The sequence below is a fragment of the Podarcis melisellensis genome, assembly GCF_964234715.1.
Source record: "Podarcis melisellensis genome assembly, chromosome: 4".
Lineage (NCBI taxonomy): Eukaryota > Metazoa > Chordata > Lepidosauria > Squamata > Lacertidae > Podarcis > Podarcis melisellensis.
Window position 1 is genome coordinate 31,566,969 of NC_138531.1, and position 22,387 is coordinate 31,589,355.

General features: G+C 41.7%; 1 protein-coding gene across 5 annotated transcripts in view; it reads left to right on the forward strand.

Moving 5' to 3' along the window:
• The window catches only part of CRACDL (CRACD like), a 52,206-nt gene that overhangs the window by 20,683 nt on the left and 9,136 nt on the right, over nt 1–22,387 (forward strand). For all 5 annotated transcript variants that reach the window (XM_081907771.1, XM_081907770.1, XM_081907768.1 and 2 more), the window contains exons 2-8: nt 3,657–3,733; nt 4,655–4,823; nt 9,532–9,667; nt 10,423–10,584; nt 11,275–11,343; nt 13,878–14,105; nt 16,249–17,893. In XM_081907771.1, coding sequence (XP_081763897.1) covers nt 3,685–3,733; nt 4,655–4,823; nt 9,532–9,667; nt 10,423–10,584; nt 11,275–11,343; nt 13,878–14,105; nt 16,249–17,893 — 2,458 coding nt within the window. In that variant the 5' untranslated portion in view covers nt 3,657–3,684. The remainder of the gene's footprint in view (nt 1–3,656; nt 3,734–4,654; nt 4,824–9,531; nt 9,668–10,422; nt 10,585–11,274; nt 11,344–13,877; nt 14,106–16,248; nt 17,894–22,387) is intronic.

The window sequence follows — 22,387 nt, forward strand, 5'->3', positions numbered from 1 at the left end:
GCCAAACTGACTTAAGGTGTGCACATGTAGCCTTTGAAATGCACAGGGCTCGTTTCTTCACAGTGCACTTCTCTATATAGCCAAGAGCAGTTGTACACACCTTCACGCAATGACATCATCTAAAGCAGCAGCTGCTGTCTGTGTTGTCTGTGTGGGAATGTTGAGCCAGGAAAACGGGAGATGGCAAAAGAGGACCAAAGAGGAAGATGGATGCATGGCTAGCTCTTTTATAGGGTCTGCTAGGGTCACACCCATCTACCTGGTCACACACGGAGAGGAGGCTCCAGAGCAGGTACGATAGGAAGTCCCCCCTGTCTGGAGCAACATTCCCCTGCGTGTCCACTCTAGGCAACAGGAAATGTTGTATTTGACTGCTTCAGTGATGATACATCCCACAGTCTGCACACACAAGTGGGCATGTTTTCGAACTAGTACGCAGCTGTGCTCTCTATTCGCCTCCCCTCAATTGGTGTTTCCACAGTCTTTCAAAAGAGTATGATTGTAAAATTGCGTGTCAACATACTGTAAACAGAGGATCTATATTTCGGTATACAGAAGCAGCTAAGTTATTGCACCTATTTCATTCATAGGCAAGTTAAGCCTGGTTAGGGGGAGTGGAACACACCTACAACATGAGTTGGTCTGCCCCAATAGGTGGTGGTGACCTGACAGTGTGTTGTTATCTGTGTACACATGTGCTTGAGAAGCACATTCTTGGCACACAGCAGATTATAACCGTTCCAGCAGAATGCCCTTTCGACTGACAAATAGCGTGTGACAGCGATGGGAGTGGCATTGTGTGCACAGCAACCTGAAAATGTGCCTGCATCCCGCACTTGAATGCACATGATCATGCAGTGTGTACACACCCATAGATTGTAAGCCTGTGGGCAGGGACTGTTAAAAAAACCCTACTTCGTAAGCTGCTCTGGGATCCTTTTTTGACTATGGAAACAGAAACAAAGGTGGAAGATTAATTGGTGCTCTCCGCTTGCCCCTCAGAAAAGTTGGTGAGATCTTTCCAGGAATGTTTAGGAGATACTTCTGATATGGTAATGCACATCTTCTTGAGCATTTGTAAGAATTAATTTTGAGGACCAACCCAATGGTTAATGCTAACTAGGGTTTCCATCTTAACCAATCTTTCAAATAAGAATTTGAACTGGGTTTGCAAACCAAGGCTATGAGGAAACCTAACTACCAATTGCCTTGGTTAATAGTGATGGAGATGTAAACCTTCATTGGAATTTAGGGCTATGGATGAAGGGAGGAGTGGCAATTAATGCACAAGGGGGAAGGGGCTGGGAGAAGGTGAACTTGAAGATCCAGAGCCCACTCTTGATAAACTTAACCCTGGTTAAGAGAATGAGGAGTTAGTATTAACTCTGCACTGTTCTTTGTTACAGGCCTTGAAAGCCAGGTCAATTGCACAATTGCTGTTACTCACCTTGAGTCTTTTATAACAGAGAATAAATCTAAGCAAACAATTCATTTCTGCAGAAGTAATACAGAAGGGAGTATTCTGTTTGTGATCTTTACTCATCAAGGAGGGGTGGACATACCTAAATGCATAGGATCTAATTTGTTTTCATAACTTAGCAAGTGCTGACCTTTCACTGTATTTATTTATATCAAGCCTGTTTGTGCTCTTGCCTGGGGAACATATTGACCATTTGCTGAATCAGAAAGCTAAATATGAAATGTACCTTTTAAAAAATGGGTTCAATCAGAACCAAAATAAGTATTCTTCCAAAGTCTTGTTTTAAACATACCCTTTTAAGATTATCAAATACATAATCCATTAAAACTTGAAGGGGGAATAGTATGAGAAACTTTCACACAGAGAATAATGTTTTACTATATTAAAGTGTCAACAGTCAATTTAATCATGCTTCCTGAAAGTTACCTTAAGTGAGCAGGTCTTGCAGTGTTTCAGGGTGACTTAAGTGGGGCAAATTGCAGTAGTTTAACCTCATGGTGAAGAAATATAGAAAATACCATCATCTCATATGTAAAGAGAGGAAGCCTTTTCACCAGGTGGAGCTCGTGGACAGTGTCACTGACCATTGCATCTCAGCTTCCTGCTTCTACACCAGTTTGCACTATTAGGTTCCATGAACATCGCTGCAGACTCACAATCAAGGAGAAGAAACCATAGAAACAGCAGTAAAGTTATCTGCAGGCAGAAGGTCCCAGATTTAATCCCTTACCTGGAATAGACACATCCAGGTAAGGCTGGGAATGTACCCTGTCTAAAACCCTGAAGAGCCACTGTGAGTTGGAGTGGAAAATACTGAATTAGATGAGCTCATGGTCTGAAAGGAGCTTTCTAAAGTGATACTGCTTACTTGTAGAGCAGCAGGAAGCTGAACCCTGCTCATGATTAAAGTTGTAGCCTTGGAGGGCGTTTATTTTAATCTTGTTAAAATTCATCTCCATTTGTTTGTTTGCTTGTTTGCTTCTAACATTTTACCATCAAATATACACAGTGATTGCAATACAGTACCTTGTTTGTTCTGAAATCCTGTTGGGTAGGAAGGCAAACAGGATGGCCTGTGAGGTGAAGCCAACCTGAAGGTCCCAGGACGGTGATGAGCTGTCATGCTCCAGGTGGTGTCCTCAGGGACCAGGGTCTCAGTCCTAGAAGATAAAAAGCATTCTGGCAAAACATTTACCCAAGAGAACAGGGTTTAAGATGCAGTATAGTCTCAACAAGCCAAGGTCAAACACATGGAATCAGTCTCTATCCAAAACATGACCCAGAGGCTAAGTCAGGTGATGGTCCAAATTCAGTAGCACAAGCAAAGTACAACACAGCAAGGAGGAGGAGAGACCTGTGTTGCCTCCGGCAACTGAAAGGCTGGCTTAAGTGGAGCCTCCTAGACAACACCCAAATTCCACCTGCAGGTAGCAGAGGAATTCCAGGGAGTGCTTACTCACGAGTGGACACCTTACTCACAAGCTGCAAAATGTAGATGCATGCTATGTTATTGTTCTTCAGCCTGGACCCAGGCCTTTTGACACCTATGTTCTCAAGGACTGAAGGGTGGCTGCACTACATCATCTGATGGCTTGAAGGGGTTTTCAGGAGGGCTCCCACCAAGGTGATCCTAAGCCTTGGTTCCATGAGAACCTGCTTAGTCTTCAAGGTCATTGATCAACAGAGCATCTAGTTCATACACCAAGGACTTAGCATCTGACACCTGGTCAGAGCTAGGCATGGCACAAACAGATGTCCGTCATTACCCAGTGTGGTATGCTTGTCAGGGACAAGCAGAACCATTCAAGCATGGTTCTGCAAACTGCTACAAGATCTTGTGCTCAATCACCATTGATTTCATGGTCAACAGTATCAAAGGATTAATAATTAAATCTTGAGAAGGGCCTTGCATAATCAGGTGAAGCTGCCTATGTGGGTCTATCTTCTAGGTTAAAATCTTCAAGGTGTGATGCTGTCAGTGCCACCCAAACTAATTATCATCTTCACAGTATGATCATTTGTAATGGTTTCCCTGACCTTCAGGATAGGAATGATGGAATCTTCAACTCAACAACAACTGGAGGACCAAAACTTTCGCACCCCACCTTAGATCCAATATCAAACAAGTCTAAATAATATTCTGATGAGAATATATATATTTTCTTTGTTCATTTAGTGACTGCTTTACCAGTTCCACAAGGGTCATGGATATCAAATTCCCAGAGGCTGAAGGATCTGGTGAGGAAGGTTCAGGTAAAAGGCCTATTTTCATGTTACGTTTGAGAGAACCTTTTTTATTACAGAAATGATTTAAGTTTTTCTCTTTGGCTTTTGTTCTCTAGAGCTGTCTTCTAGTTTAATCAGCGAATATTTGTTTAAAGTTTGCATGATTAATCAATTCATTGGTCAAATCTGTATATTTGCATATTAATAAAACAAACATTCTAAATCAGGAGTGAGGAACTTCTGGCCTGCATGTGAAATTAGGTCTGGCAGGGGTCCTAAATGGAAATAGTAAAATAGCCCTCTTTGGGAGCTCCTGCAAAAGCTGAAAACATTTTCTTGATTAAGCTTCCTTTCTGCGGCATTTAGCTTAGCATTACACTTCAGTATTATTGCTTGATGCTTGTTTTAACATGGAAAGTGCCACTTGGTAACATAATTACCATTCAGAATATCAGCATGCGGGTTTTCCACCTCAGCAAGCTATTTCTGTGTTTTTAAATTACTCACGTCATTTGGTAACAAGGCCGCCCTGCTCTTCAGTGATTAGTGAAGAGAGACATTGAGTTTCCGGGCTGTAATTTAATTCTGTTCCCTGCATCTACCATTTAACACTGAGTTTATACTTCACAGTCTTATTACATTAAATGTTAATAGGATATTGGCAGCGACTAGAGAGTAGTCTTTCTTGCAAGTCTTCCCCCCCACCTTTTAATGTACCTTATATACTCACAATTCGTTTAAACCAGTACGTAATAGTATTTACGGTGGGATCAGTGTGGATACAAATATCTGTACATTCAATAAAACATTGGTGGAAAAAGACAACTGAAGCTGAGGCAGTGGGGGGACGGGAGGAGATTGCCTTCTTGATGACACGTGTGGATGAATAAATAATAACAGCACTGTTTAAAAATAATTATGACTCCCTTAATATTTATTCCCTCCCAGGAAAGAAGAAGTCTAAGTTTAAATCTATCAAAAAGTTCTTCGGGAAAAGAAAACGGAAAGAGACATTATCACCTTCAGGAAGTGGTAGTCTGAAACAATGCCAGTCTGCAAGTGACATCACAGCTTCACAGTCTATGCATATAGATTACGATTCTGAAGATGAGCTTGAGTAAGTCTCTATAAACTTATCTTTAGCTTGTTCACAAAACAACAAATTTCCTTTTGGAAAAACCAGGTAACTTTTCATAGATTAACCCCTGCAAGAGACCCTTTGTTGCATACTTCCTTTGAGAATATTGGGATGCTGCAAATAAATTTCAGAAGGGGGGAAGGCTGCAATTGCATGCCACAGGAAGTCTTTTCTGCGTATTGCATGCTTAGCTCCTCCCTGCTTCAGGTAAACCAGGATGCTAAGCCAATGTTTGCTTTTGGCTTATGAATAATATTTTATTTCTAAACACCCCCCCCAGGTGAGTGGGGGAGAGCGAAGTGGGTATAATTGGCTCATACTTGATGATTTATGGCTTACTGTAAAATAAGAGTGTCACAGTGACATAGCTGAACTGGAGAGCTCTCTTAATGGCTATGGACAAATTACTATATCTCAGTCTAACATATCTTACAGTGCCATTGGAAAGAAAAAATGACATATATTTTTGATGCCATTACTTAGAGATTGTATCAAAATCTTTACAAATAGCTATATTATTTAAATCAGTCTCTGTCTTCCCCCTTCACCAAAGAAAGCTTTCGTTTTCTACCTGTAAAAATGTTAGGCTGGAACTTTTCTCCTTGGCATTTAGTTTTCTCTGTGAAAGGAATTTTTATTATGCATTCGGTCACGTGGTCCTCTATGTGAGATGCCAAGTAGAGCCACCCAGACACAGGTTTATCTCCTCTATAAGATCTAAACCTCAGAGCTCCAGTGTACAAGAGGAAGGAAGAGGGAACTATCAGGAGAAGGTTATAAACTACTCTCTGCCTAACCAGGGAAGGAATCTCGGGACTGTGCTGTCTAGTACAGTGGTACCTCAGGTTAAGTACTTAATTCGTTCCGGAGGTCCGTACTTAACCTGAAACTGTTCTTAACCTGAAGCACCACTTTAGCTAATGGGGCCTCCTGCTGCTGCCGTGCTGCTGGAGCACGATTTCTGTTCTCATCCTGAAGCAAAGTACTTAACCCGAGGTAATATTTTTGGGTTAGCGGAGTCTGTAACCTGAAGCGTATGTAACCTGTAGTCTTAAAATGTGTTGAATGGTTCTTAGAACATATTGAAAATATTATTTTTAACAATTGTATTGCGTTACCACTTTGGTGTTTGGTGCCCTGGGCTGCTTTGAGAGGAAGGCTAGGATTAAAAATCAGTCAAATAAATTAATAAAATTGCAATGAAGAGAGTGACTCGGTATGTGGCAGCTATGAAAAAAAGTCAAATTTCTTGTTGGGGACAGCTATCACAATTCCCTGATATATAGCTGTAATGTGGTTGCGCCCAGAATACCGTGTACAATTCTGGTCACTGCATCTTAAAGAGGATATTGTGAAGCTGGAAAAGTTGCAGAAAGTGGCGACCAAAAGATTGAAGTGGCTAGAGCGTCTATCCTACGAGAAAAGGTTATAGTGTCTGAGGGCAGGGCTTAGCTTAAGAAAGGGCATGCTAAAGTTGGGGACGTGATATGAGGTATGTAAGATGATGCATTATTTGGAAAAAGTAAGTAGGGATAACCTCTTTAATAATAATACTAGGAGGTTGGGACGTAGGTTCAGGTGACAGATTCAGGACAGACAAAAAGAGGTACTGCTTTGCGCTGGCCATAGGTGAACTTCCACAAGATGTAGCAATGGCCACCAACCTGGGTGGTTTTAAAAGAGGAATTGATTATTGTTGGCTTCTGGTCACAGTGACTGGATTATGTTTGCATCAAAGGTTGAATGCCTCCGAATACTAGTTGCTGTGGAACTATGAACAGGAAGAGTGCTTTTTATGACTGTATCCTGCTTGTGAGTTCTCTATAGGCATCTGGTTGGGCAGTTTGGGAACAGAAGGCCGGGCTAGATAGGCATTGGTCTTGACCCAGCAGGGCTTTCCTTATTTGCCTATCGTGGGCTACAGAAATGCCTGTTTTCAAGTAAGATCGAAGGCCCAAATCATGACCTAATAATAATAAAGAGAACAAGAGTGCAGATGAGCGAAATCTTTTGCCTGCTCCACTGAGCTGCCAGAGCACTTGCATATGAAATTAGGGATCATAGTATTAAGGTTGGAGGGTATGATTCCCATGCATGTTGAGCCCCTAGCACTGCCGTTTAGGAATTGAGCACTGTAAATAAATACCTGCAGTCCTTTCCGGTGCTAATGAAGATTGCGTTACACAAGGCTCCCACTAGGGGTTGCCAAACCACAACATCAAAAAGCTCTTGGTACTCCGAATGGCTTTGTTTACCTTTGGCTTGTAGAAAACCTGTGACATCCCAAAGCAGCAGTATTGAAAATGCTTTCTCGTTAAATGTATAGAAAAGGCCATAATTGTAATCATTCACAAAAATCAATACTGCATCTCCAGTTTTTAAAACCTCCAAGTACTACAAAGAAGCTGTAATTAGAGTTATTAAAGTTACTTTGAAGTTCTGCCCTTGGGTAGAGGAATTTTCAGGGAAGCTGAGACTAGCAAAACGTCTTAGAGAGCCCCATCATTCCTAGGACATCGCGGCATTTTGTGAAAAGTGAAATTCAAAGCCAGCGTGGAAGTTTCATCTCAGGTGAGGCCAAAGGAGTTTTGCCAAGCCAAGCAAAACATTCCAGGGTGGTTCTGCATGTCCTGGAGAATTTTCTGTGCAAATTCTTTGCATTTCGGAGAAGGCATTCTTTCTTTGATTAAGCTGCTCTCCAGTGATCTCAAATACACTGAACTTGCACAGGATTTTTCCCCCTTCCTTATATAGCAGATTTTCCTTTCCCACCTATTGTTTCACTGAACATATTTTTAGCCGTCATTGAGAGAAAAGTGACTGTTCCCATACACATTTATATTTTCTGTCCACCCATTTCAATAGCATCTTCATTTAATGTAGGAGCATTTAATCTAGTTCTTAATTTTGAGGAACCTTAACACAAACTAGTTTATGTCCTCAGCAAAAGCATAGAGATAAGTGCTTAGTTGTCTTGGGCGTTATCCTGGGCAGCCTTGCTTAGCCAAATTGCTGCCCAGTTCGTTTATCTTTTACCTGTGTGGAACATAGGTAAAGGTAAAGGGACCCTTGACCATTAGGTCCAGTCCTGACCGACTCTGGGGTTGCGGCGCTCATCTCGCTTTATTGGCCGAGGAAGCCAGCGTATGGCTTCCGGGTCATGCGGCCAGCATGACTAAGCCGCTTCTGGCGAACCAGAGCAGTGCACGGAAACACCGTTTACCTTCCCGCCAGAACAGTACCTATTTATCTACTTGCGCTTTGATGTGCTTTTGAACTGCTAGGTTGGCAGGAGCAGGGACCGAGCAACGGGAGCTCACCCTGTCGCGGGGAATCGAACCGCCGACCTTCTGATCAGCAAGCCCTGGGCTCTGTAATTTAACCCACAGCGCCACCCGCATCCCATCTTCCCCATAGCTTACGTATAACAAAGAAGTGTCTTTTTCAAGTTCCAGAGTCATACTGGTACTCGGAAGCTTACTGCTTCCAAGCGGTATAAAAATTGTTGAAAGAAATAAAATTCCATTTTCTCTGAATATACAGTCTGTCTTGGTATTCAGCGCCATACTCATTAAAGAGCAAGACCTTGCTTCTGGTGTTCTGAGTGTCCCTGCATAAGACTTCTAAGGAAAGTTACATTTGTGCTATGCTTTTCTGATCGTTCCATTAGTGCAAACATTTCAGCTTGCTGGAGGGACTGATCCTGACTCTCCTCCCCTGACATGCTGTTCTCCTAACCTCCTGCAAGCCTATTTCAGGAACATGCGGGGGGAGGAGTGGGGAGAAACCCCAATGTACAAGTGGAAGTCCTTGTGTAGGGCTTCTGCAGATAGGAGTCATTAGCTGAATCCCACCCCCAATTCCCCTTCAACAGATGTGATTGCTAAGTGGGAAGACATTTATGTCACGTAAAAAATGATCACTTGCAAAGCAGAGGCTATGAGGAATGAAAATCAGCAGCATAATCTCAGATGCTACAAAACTTCTGAATGGGCTTGGCTGTAGGAAGGAAGGAAGTGATGGCAGAGAAGGACCCTAGCTCATTGCTAGAGAGCACCTGCTTTGAGTGCAAGAGGTCCCAGGTGGTGCTGGGAGAGACATCAGCCTGGAACGCTATAGAGAGCTGCTGCCGGTCAGTGTTGACTATACTGAACTAGATGGACCAATGGCCTGACTTGGTATAAGGTGGCTTCCTGTGTACCTACTAAGGAAGGATGGCAATATGTGCCCTGTGTCTCAAGCACAAGAAGGCTTGACAAAATGGTACCTAGTAGGGACATTGCTTCCTGAAACAGTTGCAGGCCATAATTGGAGATTTGCACTCAGAATCCCTTGCAGTGCCTCAAGATAGACTGGATTTCAAGTCTAGGTTCTGTTGTTTTACAGGCATTGCAGTGAATTAATGCAGAGTTATTCTCCAGTACTTTTGCTCCTCAAGGTCCTAGGTCACACCTCTTGGGTTTGTCCCACTGCATTTGCATCCCTTTCCAGCTGATTTTCAAAAGGAATTGGCTGTCCCTATCTGATTGTGGGATATACTGGCAGCCGGGCAGTTTTCCTTTGGCTGCCCCCTTAACACTGCTACTCAATTTAACATATGGAATATGCTTCATTTTTTCAAAGTTATTTTATGAAGGCCAAACATTGACACACATGCATTTTTCGTTACTGTTCTGTATTCTCCTAGGATGCACGAAGGTGTTATGGGAAGCAGAGCCTTGTCGCATGAGAGCATTTTCATTCCTGAGACTGCACAAGAACCAACTAGACCAATCCGAGTATTTTCTCAGGAAAATGTTTCCGATCGGATTAGGGCTTTGCAGGTAATGTGAAATGTATACAATAATGTTGACTCTCTCCTCCCTCTCTCTCTCTCTCTCTCTCTCTCTCTCTCTCTCTCTCTCTGCCTCCCCCCCCCCCCGCCCACCAGCAATAGTAACTGTAACTCTGGATTTGCTTCCGTATGATAGTAACATATATTTAAATTAAATATTCTCAATATAAATCAAGGATGGGAAACCTTTTCCCCCTCAAGGACAACATTCCTTTGGTAGTGGTTGGGGGCACCCTCTTTTCTCTCTCCCCTGCCCCATATTTCCCCGTAATAATATCCTGCACAGAGTTCACATCATAAAATGGGAGTAGAACAACTTAACCTACATTCAAAAATCCGCATTACTGTAATACCATTATCAGAGAAACCTAATTATTTGGTTGACTTAATAAAGGTATTTCTCTACTGTAGATTTTTGAATATTTCTTATTCACAACTACCTTTTGCCGCTTCTTGATTTTTATTCGAACGAACAAAACAAACCATCAAGCTAAAAGTAATAATAAAAAAAACAGTCACAAGAGTTTATGACCTTTTGCTTTAAAAAAAATATAATCCCCCTATGGTAGTGATTTGCTATGTCTAGGGGAAAGAAAGGCACTGTGATTATGAGAACTTCTGGCTGCCTCATTTCTTCCATACAAGCAGATGCCTGTTTATGTGGACAAAAATAAGTATTGCATGATCCAGCCATTCAGTAACGGAGAAAATACATTGAAACATGCTTGAAATTTGTCCTTGTAGTTGAAACTCCAACAGAATTGGAAATTAAGGGCCTCGTCGCCATTTGGAACATCTTCAAAAAGAGTGGATGATACTGGCATGAGTTCAGAAGATGATGGATTACCTAGAAGTCCACCAGAAACGTCTTTACTACAGGAAATGTTAAATTCCAGTACAGCAAAGGTAGGATAAGTCAAGCATGCCATTTTCAGAATATTATTTTGAACGCTGTCATTTGTTTCATTTTGCCTTTCTGGTTGAAATTACCTTGCAATAACCTGCACACCACCGTCATCCTGATAGAAGAAGCATTTGTAACAAAGATAGATAACCAAGATAACAAAGATAGATAACGAAGTGTTTGGAAACATTACACAGCACCTGGTATTGTCAAGGGCAAGTTATTTTGAAGAGGAAAAAAAAGTGCATGCGTAGACCTGAATGGAAGGACCAGAAGGTTTAAACAACATAATGAGTATTTTGGGGATATCTTTATTTATTGCAACATATTCTTCTAGAAACGTTTTGGTCTTTTTTTCTTTTTTTTTACTGCAACATTGGCAGAGGAATTGCAAAAATGATCAAGAAAGAAAGATTTTGACTGATCTCAGCCTTTGTCTCTTCCCCTCCCCACCCTCGTAGAAACATACTAATGCCATCACCTTTCCCTAAAAATGAAAACACAAAACACCTCCCACCATCTTTATATTTTTCAGGATTCCTACTAATTCTTAGCATAGATTCTCTTCTTGCAACTTCTATTTTCTCTAGTCCGTTTTGTGGTTTGTAAAGCATGTAACCTGTGTGTGTCTCTCAGTGTCTCATCTCCTTTTGTCATCTATCACTGAATCTTTTCCTCATTCCACCCCACAGTTCTCTGACTCGCACAAGCATCTTAGCTCTTTGAGTTTAGCTGGAACAGGCAGTGAAGAAGAAGAACAGGTAACAATAATGATTGGCGTTTAATTGTGCATGTGTGTTTTTGTGTATCAAAAGCAACTGTTGGGATTCCTGAATCTCTGTAGCAAGGTTGCTATCCTTTAAGGGCTAATGGGCACACTGAAATGTTCAGAAAGTGCCCAAGGCGCCCGCCACAAAATGGCTGCCTTGGTGGCTTGGCATAATACAAAATGGCTACCACACCTATAAGAACCGAAAAACAGATGGTTCTGTACAATGATATGAACATGCTCCCCCACCAGTGAGTGGAAAATGTACATACATCAGCCACTACTGGACTCACTCACTGAGAAAAGCTATTTTCTTGTCTCCTCGGTTCAGAATGGAAAGGAGGGTGGTTGTCAAATCCTGGCATCTGGTGAAATGAGAGCATGTTTAAGGAGTTGTGTACAGTCACACATTGTGGATTCTTTAGATACCTTTTGTGGATGCCATTGAAAATACTGACAGGCAAATGGAGTAGTGGGTTGAATCATTCTTCTCTAAGAGGTATTAATGAAGGATATTCATTTACCTTATGCATAGCGGTTTCAGCAACTTCATTATAGATACTGGAAAGTTAATTTACGTTTCATTGATTTTCATACTTCTGGTTTTCAAGCACCATTGAATTCAGCCTCCAGGAAGAGATGGAATTGGGCAGGAACTTGATCAGATACTACTTTTCAGTACAAAAGCAAGTCAATGCAGGGGAGTCTTAGGCTCTCAGACACCCTCCTGCTGACTTGTCTTCCAATTTTACATTTGAACAGATCTAAACATCAGTTAAGCAGCGTGCACAAGGTCATGTATTTGGTTCTGCAGAACAAGAGTCCCCTTATTCCTTTCTTAACTGTTCAGGTGCTGTTCTTAGATCTCATCCACGCATTTCAAGCACATTTAACACACAACTAAACACATGGCTTCTTCCCCAAATAATCCTGGGAACTGTACTTTGTTAAGGGTGCTGGGAATGGTAGTTCTGTGAGGGGTGAACTACGGTTCCCATAATTCTTTTTTTCTAAATGTATGGCATGTGCTCTAAATGTATGGCATGGTTGTAACCCTAGTTAGGGATCCAAGCTGATCCATTGCTGATTATAACTGTTGGTTTTTATGCCTGGGAGACTTGAATTTTCATCAGTCCCTCATCCAGCCCAACATGAGCAGGGATAATTGGAGCCAATGTTCCTACCCACAAACCTGCGATCTTTGAGTAGGAGTTGATAGGTGCCCTTCAATCAGCAACACACATAGCCAGCAGATTGAAGAGCATTTTAGCAGTCCCTTGAAGAGTTCCATTTACTCACTGAGCTGAGGAAGAGCCAGAGACATCAAGGCACACGAGAGCTGGAAGGGAGAGTGCAAAAGAGTGAGAGATGGTTTTTTTCCCCCTGGAGACAAGGAAAAAAGGAAATTAAAACACATCAAGAAAAGGTCGTTTAGAAATTAAGTTATTTTAAAGTGGCTTCTGAGGATAACACTTGGTAGCATTCTCCCTCGCTGCTCCATATTCATCCTGAAGAGCATTGGTCCAGGATGCTAGTTTCCAGATAGGAGCATTGCAAAAGAGAATGAGCTTCACAGAGATATAACTGTGGATATTTTCACCCATGCAAGTGAATTGCATGTAGAACGTGCATCACTCTGCAGACCAAGTTTCTGTAACACCTCCAATGTAGCTATTTTCAGTAGGGGTTGTTTACCCAATAATCAGTGAGAATTTGCCATGATATGAAATACAGAGTGTTGCATATGCTTATATGACTCAACCCACCGGCAGAATATAAGGCTAGAGCAGTTGAAATGATAAGTAGGTGCTGATTGGAAAGTGGCCCAGAAATGCATTAGTTCCTCCTGCTTTTGAGGCCTGATGGCTTGTCTTGACTGCTTCCTTCTCCCTAATTTTCACAGTACCTCAGTGCTTTAGAATCTCTTGCAGAGCATGTTGTATGTGTATGAAATGTGTTTATATATAATAGAACAAGCATCTCTCTTCGTCTGGGCATGATTATGCACAATAAGACAACCTTGAGATGTTTCTAAGGGTTCCAAAGGGAATAAAAAATGTAAAAGACAGAAATGTTTGACAGCTTAAAGGTGCTGAGTTGTAAGACTCTGTGGGAGCCCTATGTGTGCTTCCATGGAAGAAAGGCAGGATATTAATTCAATAGGCAGCAATTCAGAAGCACTGGGGATGGAACTTGGAGCAGAAGCTGGAGTCTCAGTATAAGTGCTCTTCATTTTTGTTGTTGACTGAAATGAAATGACGGTAGTATTTATATTGCCTCTATTAAATCTGTACACTGCATTATGGTCCCAGCAGTGTTGGCAGCCTTATGTATTAATTGCTGTTTACATCATTTTCCTATGTGCTACAGTATGTTAGAGAGTGATTCCAACACTGATTAAATGTGTATTTAAAAATTCCTTAGAAACTTTCAAGTTTTATTGTATGTTTAAATTGTGCTCTTTTTAAAAAATAAAATCTGACTCTTCCCCTCCCTCTCCTCTGTCATTTTGGGCTTCTCCTTTAGGTCACACCAAGTCCTTTGAGATCCTCTTCTGTGGAAAGCCAGCTATTCCCCAGGCAGCCAAGTGCTAAAATTATATCTCTGCAGACATCTGACTGCAATCTCTCTCCTCCTGCTGATTTCGATACTCCAGCCGAGTTTTCTTCTTGCTTGGATAATTCAGCTGCTAAGCACAAGCTTTTAGTGAAACCACGGAATCAAAGATCCAGTAGAACAAGACGACCTGCTTCGGTAATAAACCAAAAAAAGAGATACATTTAAAAACATGTTCTTTGTCCCCATTGCTATGCTTCCTTATCAGTTGTGCTTGGTGAGAACTGCATGTGTGCATATTTAATTCCTCAGAGAACAAGGGACAACAGGATAGTAGAACCAGTTTTAGCAACAATAACAAAGGAAGTGGAGAGAATAATTAAAGGGACCCACTTTTAAAAGTTGCCTTTCCTCTTATCGACTCTTCGTGAGTTCAGAATTATTTATTGTAGCTGGAAATTACGCCTACTGAGTTACTTTTTAAACAAGAGTGAATGCTGGCATGCATTCTAAATGTGGAACACACACATTTCCTGCCTTGGCAGCAGGTACGGTACTTCAAGAATGTAGTGAATGTGTGAAGCCACTTACACCACATGATGTAACCAAGGTTCTACATTGAAGGGCAAGAGCCCTACATAAATAGAGCAGGTTTCCTGCTACAAACATGCTTCTGGCCCTGCTGTTACCCGCACACAGGTGTAAATCATATGAGGAGGAGCTCCTGAATAGGGCTAGACATAACAAACTGAAAATACAGTGGTACCTCGGGTTAAGTACTTAATTCATTCGGGTTAAGTACTTAATTCATTCTTAACCTGAAGACCACTTTAGCTAATGGGGCCTCCTGCTGCTGCCTTGCCGCCGGAGCCCGAATTCTGTTCTTATCCTGAAGCAAAGTTCTTAACCTGAAGCACTATTTCTGGGTTAGCGGAATGTGTAACCTGTAGCGTGTGTAACCTGAAGCGTATGTAACCCGAGGTACCACTGTAGTTTAATTCCCCCCCCCCCCCCCATTATTTTCTACTGTGACATCTCTGATATCTCTTTATATGTCAAGATGTCCACTAGTATTTTGGGGTCCTTTTCTTTCACTATAATTTCTAGCATGGAAGCCGCTGCAGTGCAAATTCTTCTGATCCTACTTGGGTCACGATTAGAAGTTTCAGAATTGTGTGTGGGAGGAGCTTACTTCATGGCCCCTCCCCTTGCCAGCATTGGTCCAGTTTCTAGGAGGTAGTGGCCAGACACCATGATGTACCCCAGCAGGTAGGACTCTGTGGCTAAATGTGTTCCTTTTACAGCTCAGCCCTATACCCATCAACTTGGAAGTATGGTACAATGCAAGGCCACCTCCTCTGTAATTCTCTCTCTCCCCCCCCCACTGTGGAGTAAAGGTAAATTGTAAAAAAAAGTGTGTTTCTCTTTGCTCCATTAGGCTTTCAGAATAGTTGTTAGGTCTTTTAATATCAGATATTTTAGTTTGCTTGGGAGTCTTCTGCCATTTGCACTGAAATGCATCCATCTGCCCTCCTTTTTAAGTGTTATTTTGTATGTGTGTATTCTCACCCACATTTTCCCTTAAGAGTTTTTGGTGATTGCTTTTCATGGCCAGTTTGGTTTGAGAAAAATAGTAGCAGCCAGTGGCCAAAAAGCTATTGTACCTCTGGAATGCAAAGTCTTGCTTTTAAACCATCCACATCCAAACTGTCAGTTAGCACAGTTGGCTGTGGTTAAACAGATGGATAACTAGAACTACAGAAAGATGCGTAATCTGTATATTTTGTCAACATCATCCTGTGAAGATTTCTATCAAAAACATCTCACATAAAAATAAATATCTTACGATCTTTCAGGAAGCTTTTTTCCTATTTTGAAAGAGAAAATAAAGATCAAGTGTAAAAGAGACACAGAGAGAGATTGTCACAGCTTATAAAAAAGCCAGCTGAAATTGCAGTTTCATTGATGTTTTTTTCTTATTAAATGGCAACACAAAGCAAAACCATTTGAGGAAAAGGAAAATCATTATTAAGAACTATGAAATGATAAAACTTGTTCATGTATACATGTTTTCATTACTTTTTTTTGCCCCATGTATTTAGTTGTTAGAGTATTTATAGCTCACTATATTCCCTTTTCCTCCTATCGCATAATGATTTTTAATGTATATAATAAAATAAATTGATGTATAGTACACTTAAAAACACTGCAGGGAGTTGTCCTCTTTTTGGGGGTGCACTTGGGGGAACATTAATGATTCTGCCATCTTGACAGCAGGTAAATAAAATAAAGTTGTTATATGCTGAACATATGATAAAAATCTTCCATTTCTCACTTGTAGAGGAACCTGTCAGAATTTCAGAATGACTTGAGCTGCACACCTGAAGAAGACAAAAATGAAAGGAATGAGATGCTAGCTGAACTAACCTGTGAAGGTGATAGTTCCAACCATAAGAAGCCAACAGAGAGCGCAGATTTAGCAAATTCAGTGTACTCCCAGCAACTTGAAATGTCAAAAGATCATCAGCATAATTTGAGTCACCAAAATGAAAAAATTCGCACTCTGCACACCACTTCTGAATCACATATGCTTCTCTGTGAAAATAAACCAGAGGGCTGCCAAAATACACAAGAAATCTCACACACCGTATTGTCATTGTTTCTTCAGAAGAAAGAAGATACAGCTGCCCTAAATCTTATTGCAAACCAAGAATCACAAAGGGAAAGAGAGCACTCTGAAACACTAAAGATTTCCTCTTGCAGTTTATTAAATAGCACATCACATAATATTTTAAATCAGGAAAATAAACAGACTTATGGTGTGCAATCTAAATATGGCATGCTGTCTGATAAGAATGTCTCAACCAAAGACGATGTGATCCCAACGCTAGGAGGAAGAGAAAAAAATACATTCAAAGATGCCAAGGCACTTTTGGAAGACATTTCTAACAAGGGAACTATAAATACATCTCCTTCACTGCCTAGCACCATCAGTCTTTTATCAAAAAATTCACCCCACGTCACAGATTTACCATATTCTGAGAGCAATAGTATTTCCCAAACTTCTTGCACGGTCCCATCACCACAAACAGACCCACCTCCCCCTTTGAACCTAGAAAAAGTAAAACCAATTCAGGTGCTATCTGTATCCGATAAAGAAAACAGTCACCCAGCAATACCTGCTATGTTGATTTTAGGAGGGAAAGAATCCAGTGATCAAAGCACTGCAAGAAAATTCTCTGTCTCGTCAGCTTGGGGAAGGTCAAGGACCAGCAGCTTGAACATGAAGGACACTTTAGCATATGAAAATCTACCAGCCATGCAGATCTTGCAGGCTAAAATTAAAAACTCTTCAAGAAACGAGAAGGTAAAAGAGGATACAGAGGTTAACTCCTGCCAAGAGAGAAAAGGCTGCACTAGCAAGTGGGCCTCCTCATCAGAGTTGGAATCAGAAACCGCTGGGAGATCATCAGACAGAATGGAAGCTAGTCCACCGCCCCAGGTCATGGCTTCAAAACCAGTGCTGAGTAACTTTCCCACTGCTCTTCCACAGCAATCAAGTACTGCCGAGTCAAGTTGTGAAGAAAAAAACCCCTTCCAAGTCAAGCTTAGATCCACATCTTTATCACTGAAGTATAGAAACAGCTCTTTGCAGGAATCAAAGGAGGCTAAAAGATACAGTGCAGAGTTTAATGTGGAAAAAGAGGGACTACCTTTGACATCCCTAAAAAGCGAAAAAGCAGAGGCTAAAAAAACAAGTGATGTAAATGCCACTAGCTTTTTAACTGAAAGCCTCAAAGCTAAATCAAAGGCCACTGAACAGGGTAGCACGAAACCTCCATTGCCAAGGAAACCTATTTTGCAACACTACTTTATTGCTGGCAGTAGCACAAACATAGAAAAGCAGGAAAAGGTAACCAAATATCCTGAGTTGAAAAATGAAGGCAAAGATTTGGAGATGAAACCAAGCCCACCCGAAGTGCCTGGTAAGAATACTCTTTCTTGAGATTTTTGTGTGCCTAAAGAAGGGGAGGGGAACTGGATCATTGTGTTTGCCCAAAATGGTCTCAGGACGATTTCAGAGGCCTTGCCAGGCCTGATTAGGACCCCAGCTCAGAAGTTTCACACCTCTGCCCTGAATATATTTAAACTGCAATATCTTTTTAAAAAATTACTGCGAAATCACTTTTACAGCAACAAAACAAACCGTAAAGTAACCATACATTTTTTTACAGCGTGCCAGAAAAGGATAAATCTCCTACAGCTCCATCAGCAGTCTGCAAAGCTCAGTAGCTTGTGTTTTATACTGTTATCATTAATACGTGCATAAGTATGTACACTGTGTTGTTTGTTATGTTTCTGTGTTGTAAACTGCCCTATGGGCTTTTCACAAAGGGAGGTACATAAATTTCTTATCTACCTGCTTTGGTGGGGAGCAACCTGACCAGCCTCAGCAAAGCCCCAATGCGCCTCCAGCTCACAAGGAGACTTCCCCCGGAGCTGAAAGGGGACATCCTCTACAGGCTCAGGAGAGGGTCTCCTCATGAGCTGGATGTGCAGCAGGGCTTTGCTGCGGCTTTTCAGGCTGACATGTTGGTAAAGCTGTGTCTCAGCTGAGCAAGCCCCCTGAGCAGGCACAGTTGGGCTCTGGGGTGAGTCTTCTGAGGGAGGTGTATCCCGGCACCTTTTTCTCTATGAAAAAAAAAAGCACTGATTTCACTTGTGAGAAAAATGAAGCAGCCGATGTCTTATATAGGTATGCCAGTACTCCAGTTTTTCTGTTTATTATTATTTTTATAACCTTGAGACTAACTAGCAGGTTTCTTGTTTATATAGCTCCATTAATTTGCATCATACTTTACAAGGTGGAGTTGGACAAATGGGAGAGAACAGATGGAGAACAGGCATATAGGAGGGAGACACTTGGGTAGCCAGGGATTAACGTGGATTAATGTTGCCCCAGCAAGGAACAAGCTGAAACAGAGCCCCTATATAGCAATAGAGGCAGTAAAAAGTAAAGGTAAAGGACCCCTGGACAGTTAAGTCCAGTCAAAAGCGACTATGGGGTTGTGGTGCTCATCTCGCTTTCAGGCCAAGGGAGCTGGCGTTTGTCTGCAGACAGCTTTCCAGGTCATGTGGCCAGCATGACTAAACTGCTTCTGGTGCAATGGAACACTGTGACAGCAACCAGAGCTCACGACAACTCCATTTACCTTCCCACCGCAGTGGTACCTATTTATCTACCCACGCTGGTGTGCTTTTGAACTGCTAGGTTGGCAGGAGCTGGAACAGAGCAATGGGAGCTCACATCGTCGCAGGGATTCGAACCACCAACCTTCTGATTAGCAAGCCCAAGAAGCTCAGTGGTTTAGACCATAGCGCCACCTGCATCCCAGTAGAAGCAGTAGCATCAGGTTAACCCTAATTGTTATCACCACCTGGGCTGCGAGATGCTCCTCGCCTTAAATTGCCTAGTTGTCTTCAGTAATCTGTTGCGATGGAGGAGTGGAGGAGCCTCAGGTCTTTTGAAGTCTTCTTTCAAGGTGTCCACTGAGTTAGAGGAAAGCAGTGCCACATCTTCAGGTTGGGCAGGGGGCAGCGGAACTGGCCTAGGAGGTTCATCTGAGAGCACTTATGGGACTGCCTTTGCTTGTCCTTCCCCTCCTGCTTCAGTGTGCCCACCCTCAATCTCTGAAGATGAGAAATCCAGCTCCAGCACCATGACATTATCATACCAACCATGGTAACTCACTGGCAATACCCTTTTTTTTAGATATTCCTTAGCATGGACAGTAAATGTATTTATTTAAGCTTATTTCTGCAAAGCCTTTCTGAAAACAGTTCATGTGTCTTGCCTTTCAGAACATTGGTCTATTTAACGAGATCCCAAATTCAGTCTCTATGTTGGGGAATCTTTATTTCCCATTTTCCCAAACTTAAATTTTGTTCTCTGCATGCCAGTGGTCAGGAATGGTAGAATTTGTAGCGCAAATTGGGATGGCTACAGGTTAGCCAACCCTGTTTGAGATTAATCATGGTGCTGTCTCACTGTCACAAGACCAGTTTTATAAGGAGGCAGTTTTGTACTGATGTCATTACACTTCGTAACTGAGACTCTAGTAAGAGCTCATAGATGAGGTGGAAAATCCATTTGACTTTCCAAGCATTTGCAAACCTGGTGTGCCCCATATCTATCTGCCCATCTAACTGCAACAGTGGTGCTCTGTTTGTGCATTTGAAGATGTACCGAGTGCCAGCTGGCAACAGCCCTACAAACCAGAATTTCCTACATTTCAGTGGTCTGGAGGGATATGTAACTAATACTGTGAAAACTCTGTATGAGTAAAACTGTTCATACGCTGATTTTATAATGTTCCTTTAACTTCTCTTGATGAAATATGTTTTGATTTGCAATTGTAAGCTGTCTTGTAAATGAATAAGTAATTATTATTTTTATTTTTTACCTCAAGGATTAACTCCACAGGGTCTTATAACTGTGGTGTGTGCTGCATTGTGACCGTATATTTTGTAGTGCTTGGGCATTACCTGTAGGCTAAAGACTGATCCTCAAGATGAATAGTGTTGCAAGATGCTCATTTATGCTCAGTCAGTAGATCATGAGGCGCTTAATCTCAAGGTTGTGGGTTCGAGCCCCACGTTGGGCAAAAGATTCCTGCTTTGCAGCGGGTTGGATTAGATTTGTGGTCCCTTCCAACTCTTCCAATTCTATGATTCTATAACGTTTAGCATATATATGCTGCTTTAGTGGTGCAAATGGGTCATAAATATGTCTTTAACTCCGGTGCCTCTTTACTTGAGTGACAGTGCTGGAAATGGATAGACTTCACATGCAATAGAACGGATTAATCCGTTTTGCATTCCTTTCTATGGGAAAGTGTGCCTTGGTTTTGGAACGCTTTGGTTTTGGAATGGAATTTCCAGAACAGATTAAGTTTGAGAACCAAGGTATTTATTCGTTTACTTGTTTGCTATCATTGCTCTCTCTCTCTCTTTCATTTCTGCTTCTAATTCACACACACACACACACACACACACACACACACCGGCCTAATCTGCAACACTCCGTGTCCACCTCTGTCTTAAACCAAATCCAACTTCATGCATGAAAACTGCAGGATATATAGGCGCGTTTTCCAAACCAGACTTTCCGCAACCTTTGGAGAAGATACATTTCTCCCTGTTGTGTTGGTGGAGAGAATGGTACCTACATTGCCTGAGACAGCCCCAGTAGAGCCTGGCTTGACAGTGGTGCCACTTGAATGAGAAGTTCTGGGGAATGGGTCAGGAGCAAACGTCAACCAGGTGCAAATTGGAGTGGCGACTGCACCTTATTTTTGTTATTATTCTTAAAATTTATATACCGCCCTATACCCACAGGTCTCAGGGATAAAATCACAATATAAAAACAAAAAATGCATCATCAAAATAAAAACAAGAACAACCCAATAACCCCACCCAAATTATCAGAGAGGGAAAACAGCATTTTAAATACACAATATTGGTAATAAAAAAGATAAAAATAAGCACCCATCAAGTATCGTCAAGGAGTAGATCAAAAGATCAATTTAACTGTCTTTCAAACCAAAACATTGGTGTGTCCCCCCCAATTGTAACCATTCATAGAAGCTCTTTGATCCAGTGGAGGCTTCCATGAAGGGGCACCTGGCGATTAAATAGGGACCCGATCCAGGAGAAGGACCAGTTCAAGTTCCACCTTTCCCCACCCACACAATCTTTGTGCGCAGCTTCTTAACCATCTTGTGTGTTTTGGACTGTTTAAGGAACCAGGAATTTTTCCCAGACCTTTGACTTTTGTTTCAGAAGATTTGGAATATTGGCCACCCTGCAGCAAAATGATGGTCTGGAATGAAGGTTTGCAGAGTAGCTCTGTCACAGCTGACCAGACACAGAGCCAAGAACACAATGTGACTGGCTGTTGATGGTCACATCCGGGTAGCTAATGGCATTATGAGCAACGCCATTGGATTGGATTACTCAGCACAAAGCTAGTAGGTAGGCTAGGTTGGGCTACTATCGGCAGTCAATACAGGCTGACAATAACATCACATTCTAGTGAGTTCCTGCATGGGAGAATACATAAACACCATTCTGATACTAGTCTCTTTATTTTTCACTCCTTTCTTCCTAATTTTTAACATTAGATTTGCCTTGTCCTCTGCTTGGATCGCAGTGAGACTTCATTCGTCTAAGGAAAATTGTTCTTGCACAGTCTTCTCTGAACTTTCTACCACTCAGGAAGAGGGGGAAACCGTGACTGAAAATAACCCTATCCAAATTTATTTAGCAACATGACATTTAGTAGCTCATCTGTATAAGTGAAATGCAGATGATGTAAACAATGGCATCATTTTTACAGCTTCTCCCTCTCAAAGCATTTGCATCCATTCCAATAATTGGGTAGTTCCCCCCTTTCTTTTTTTAAAAATGTCCTTGGAATA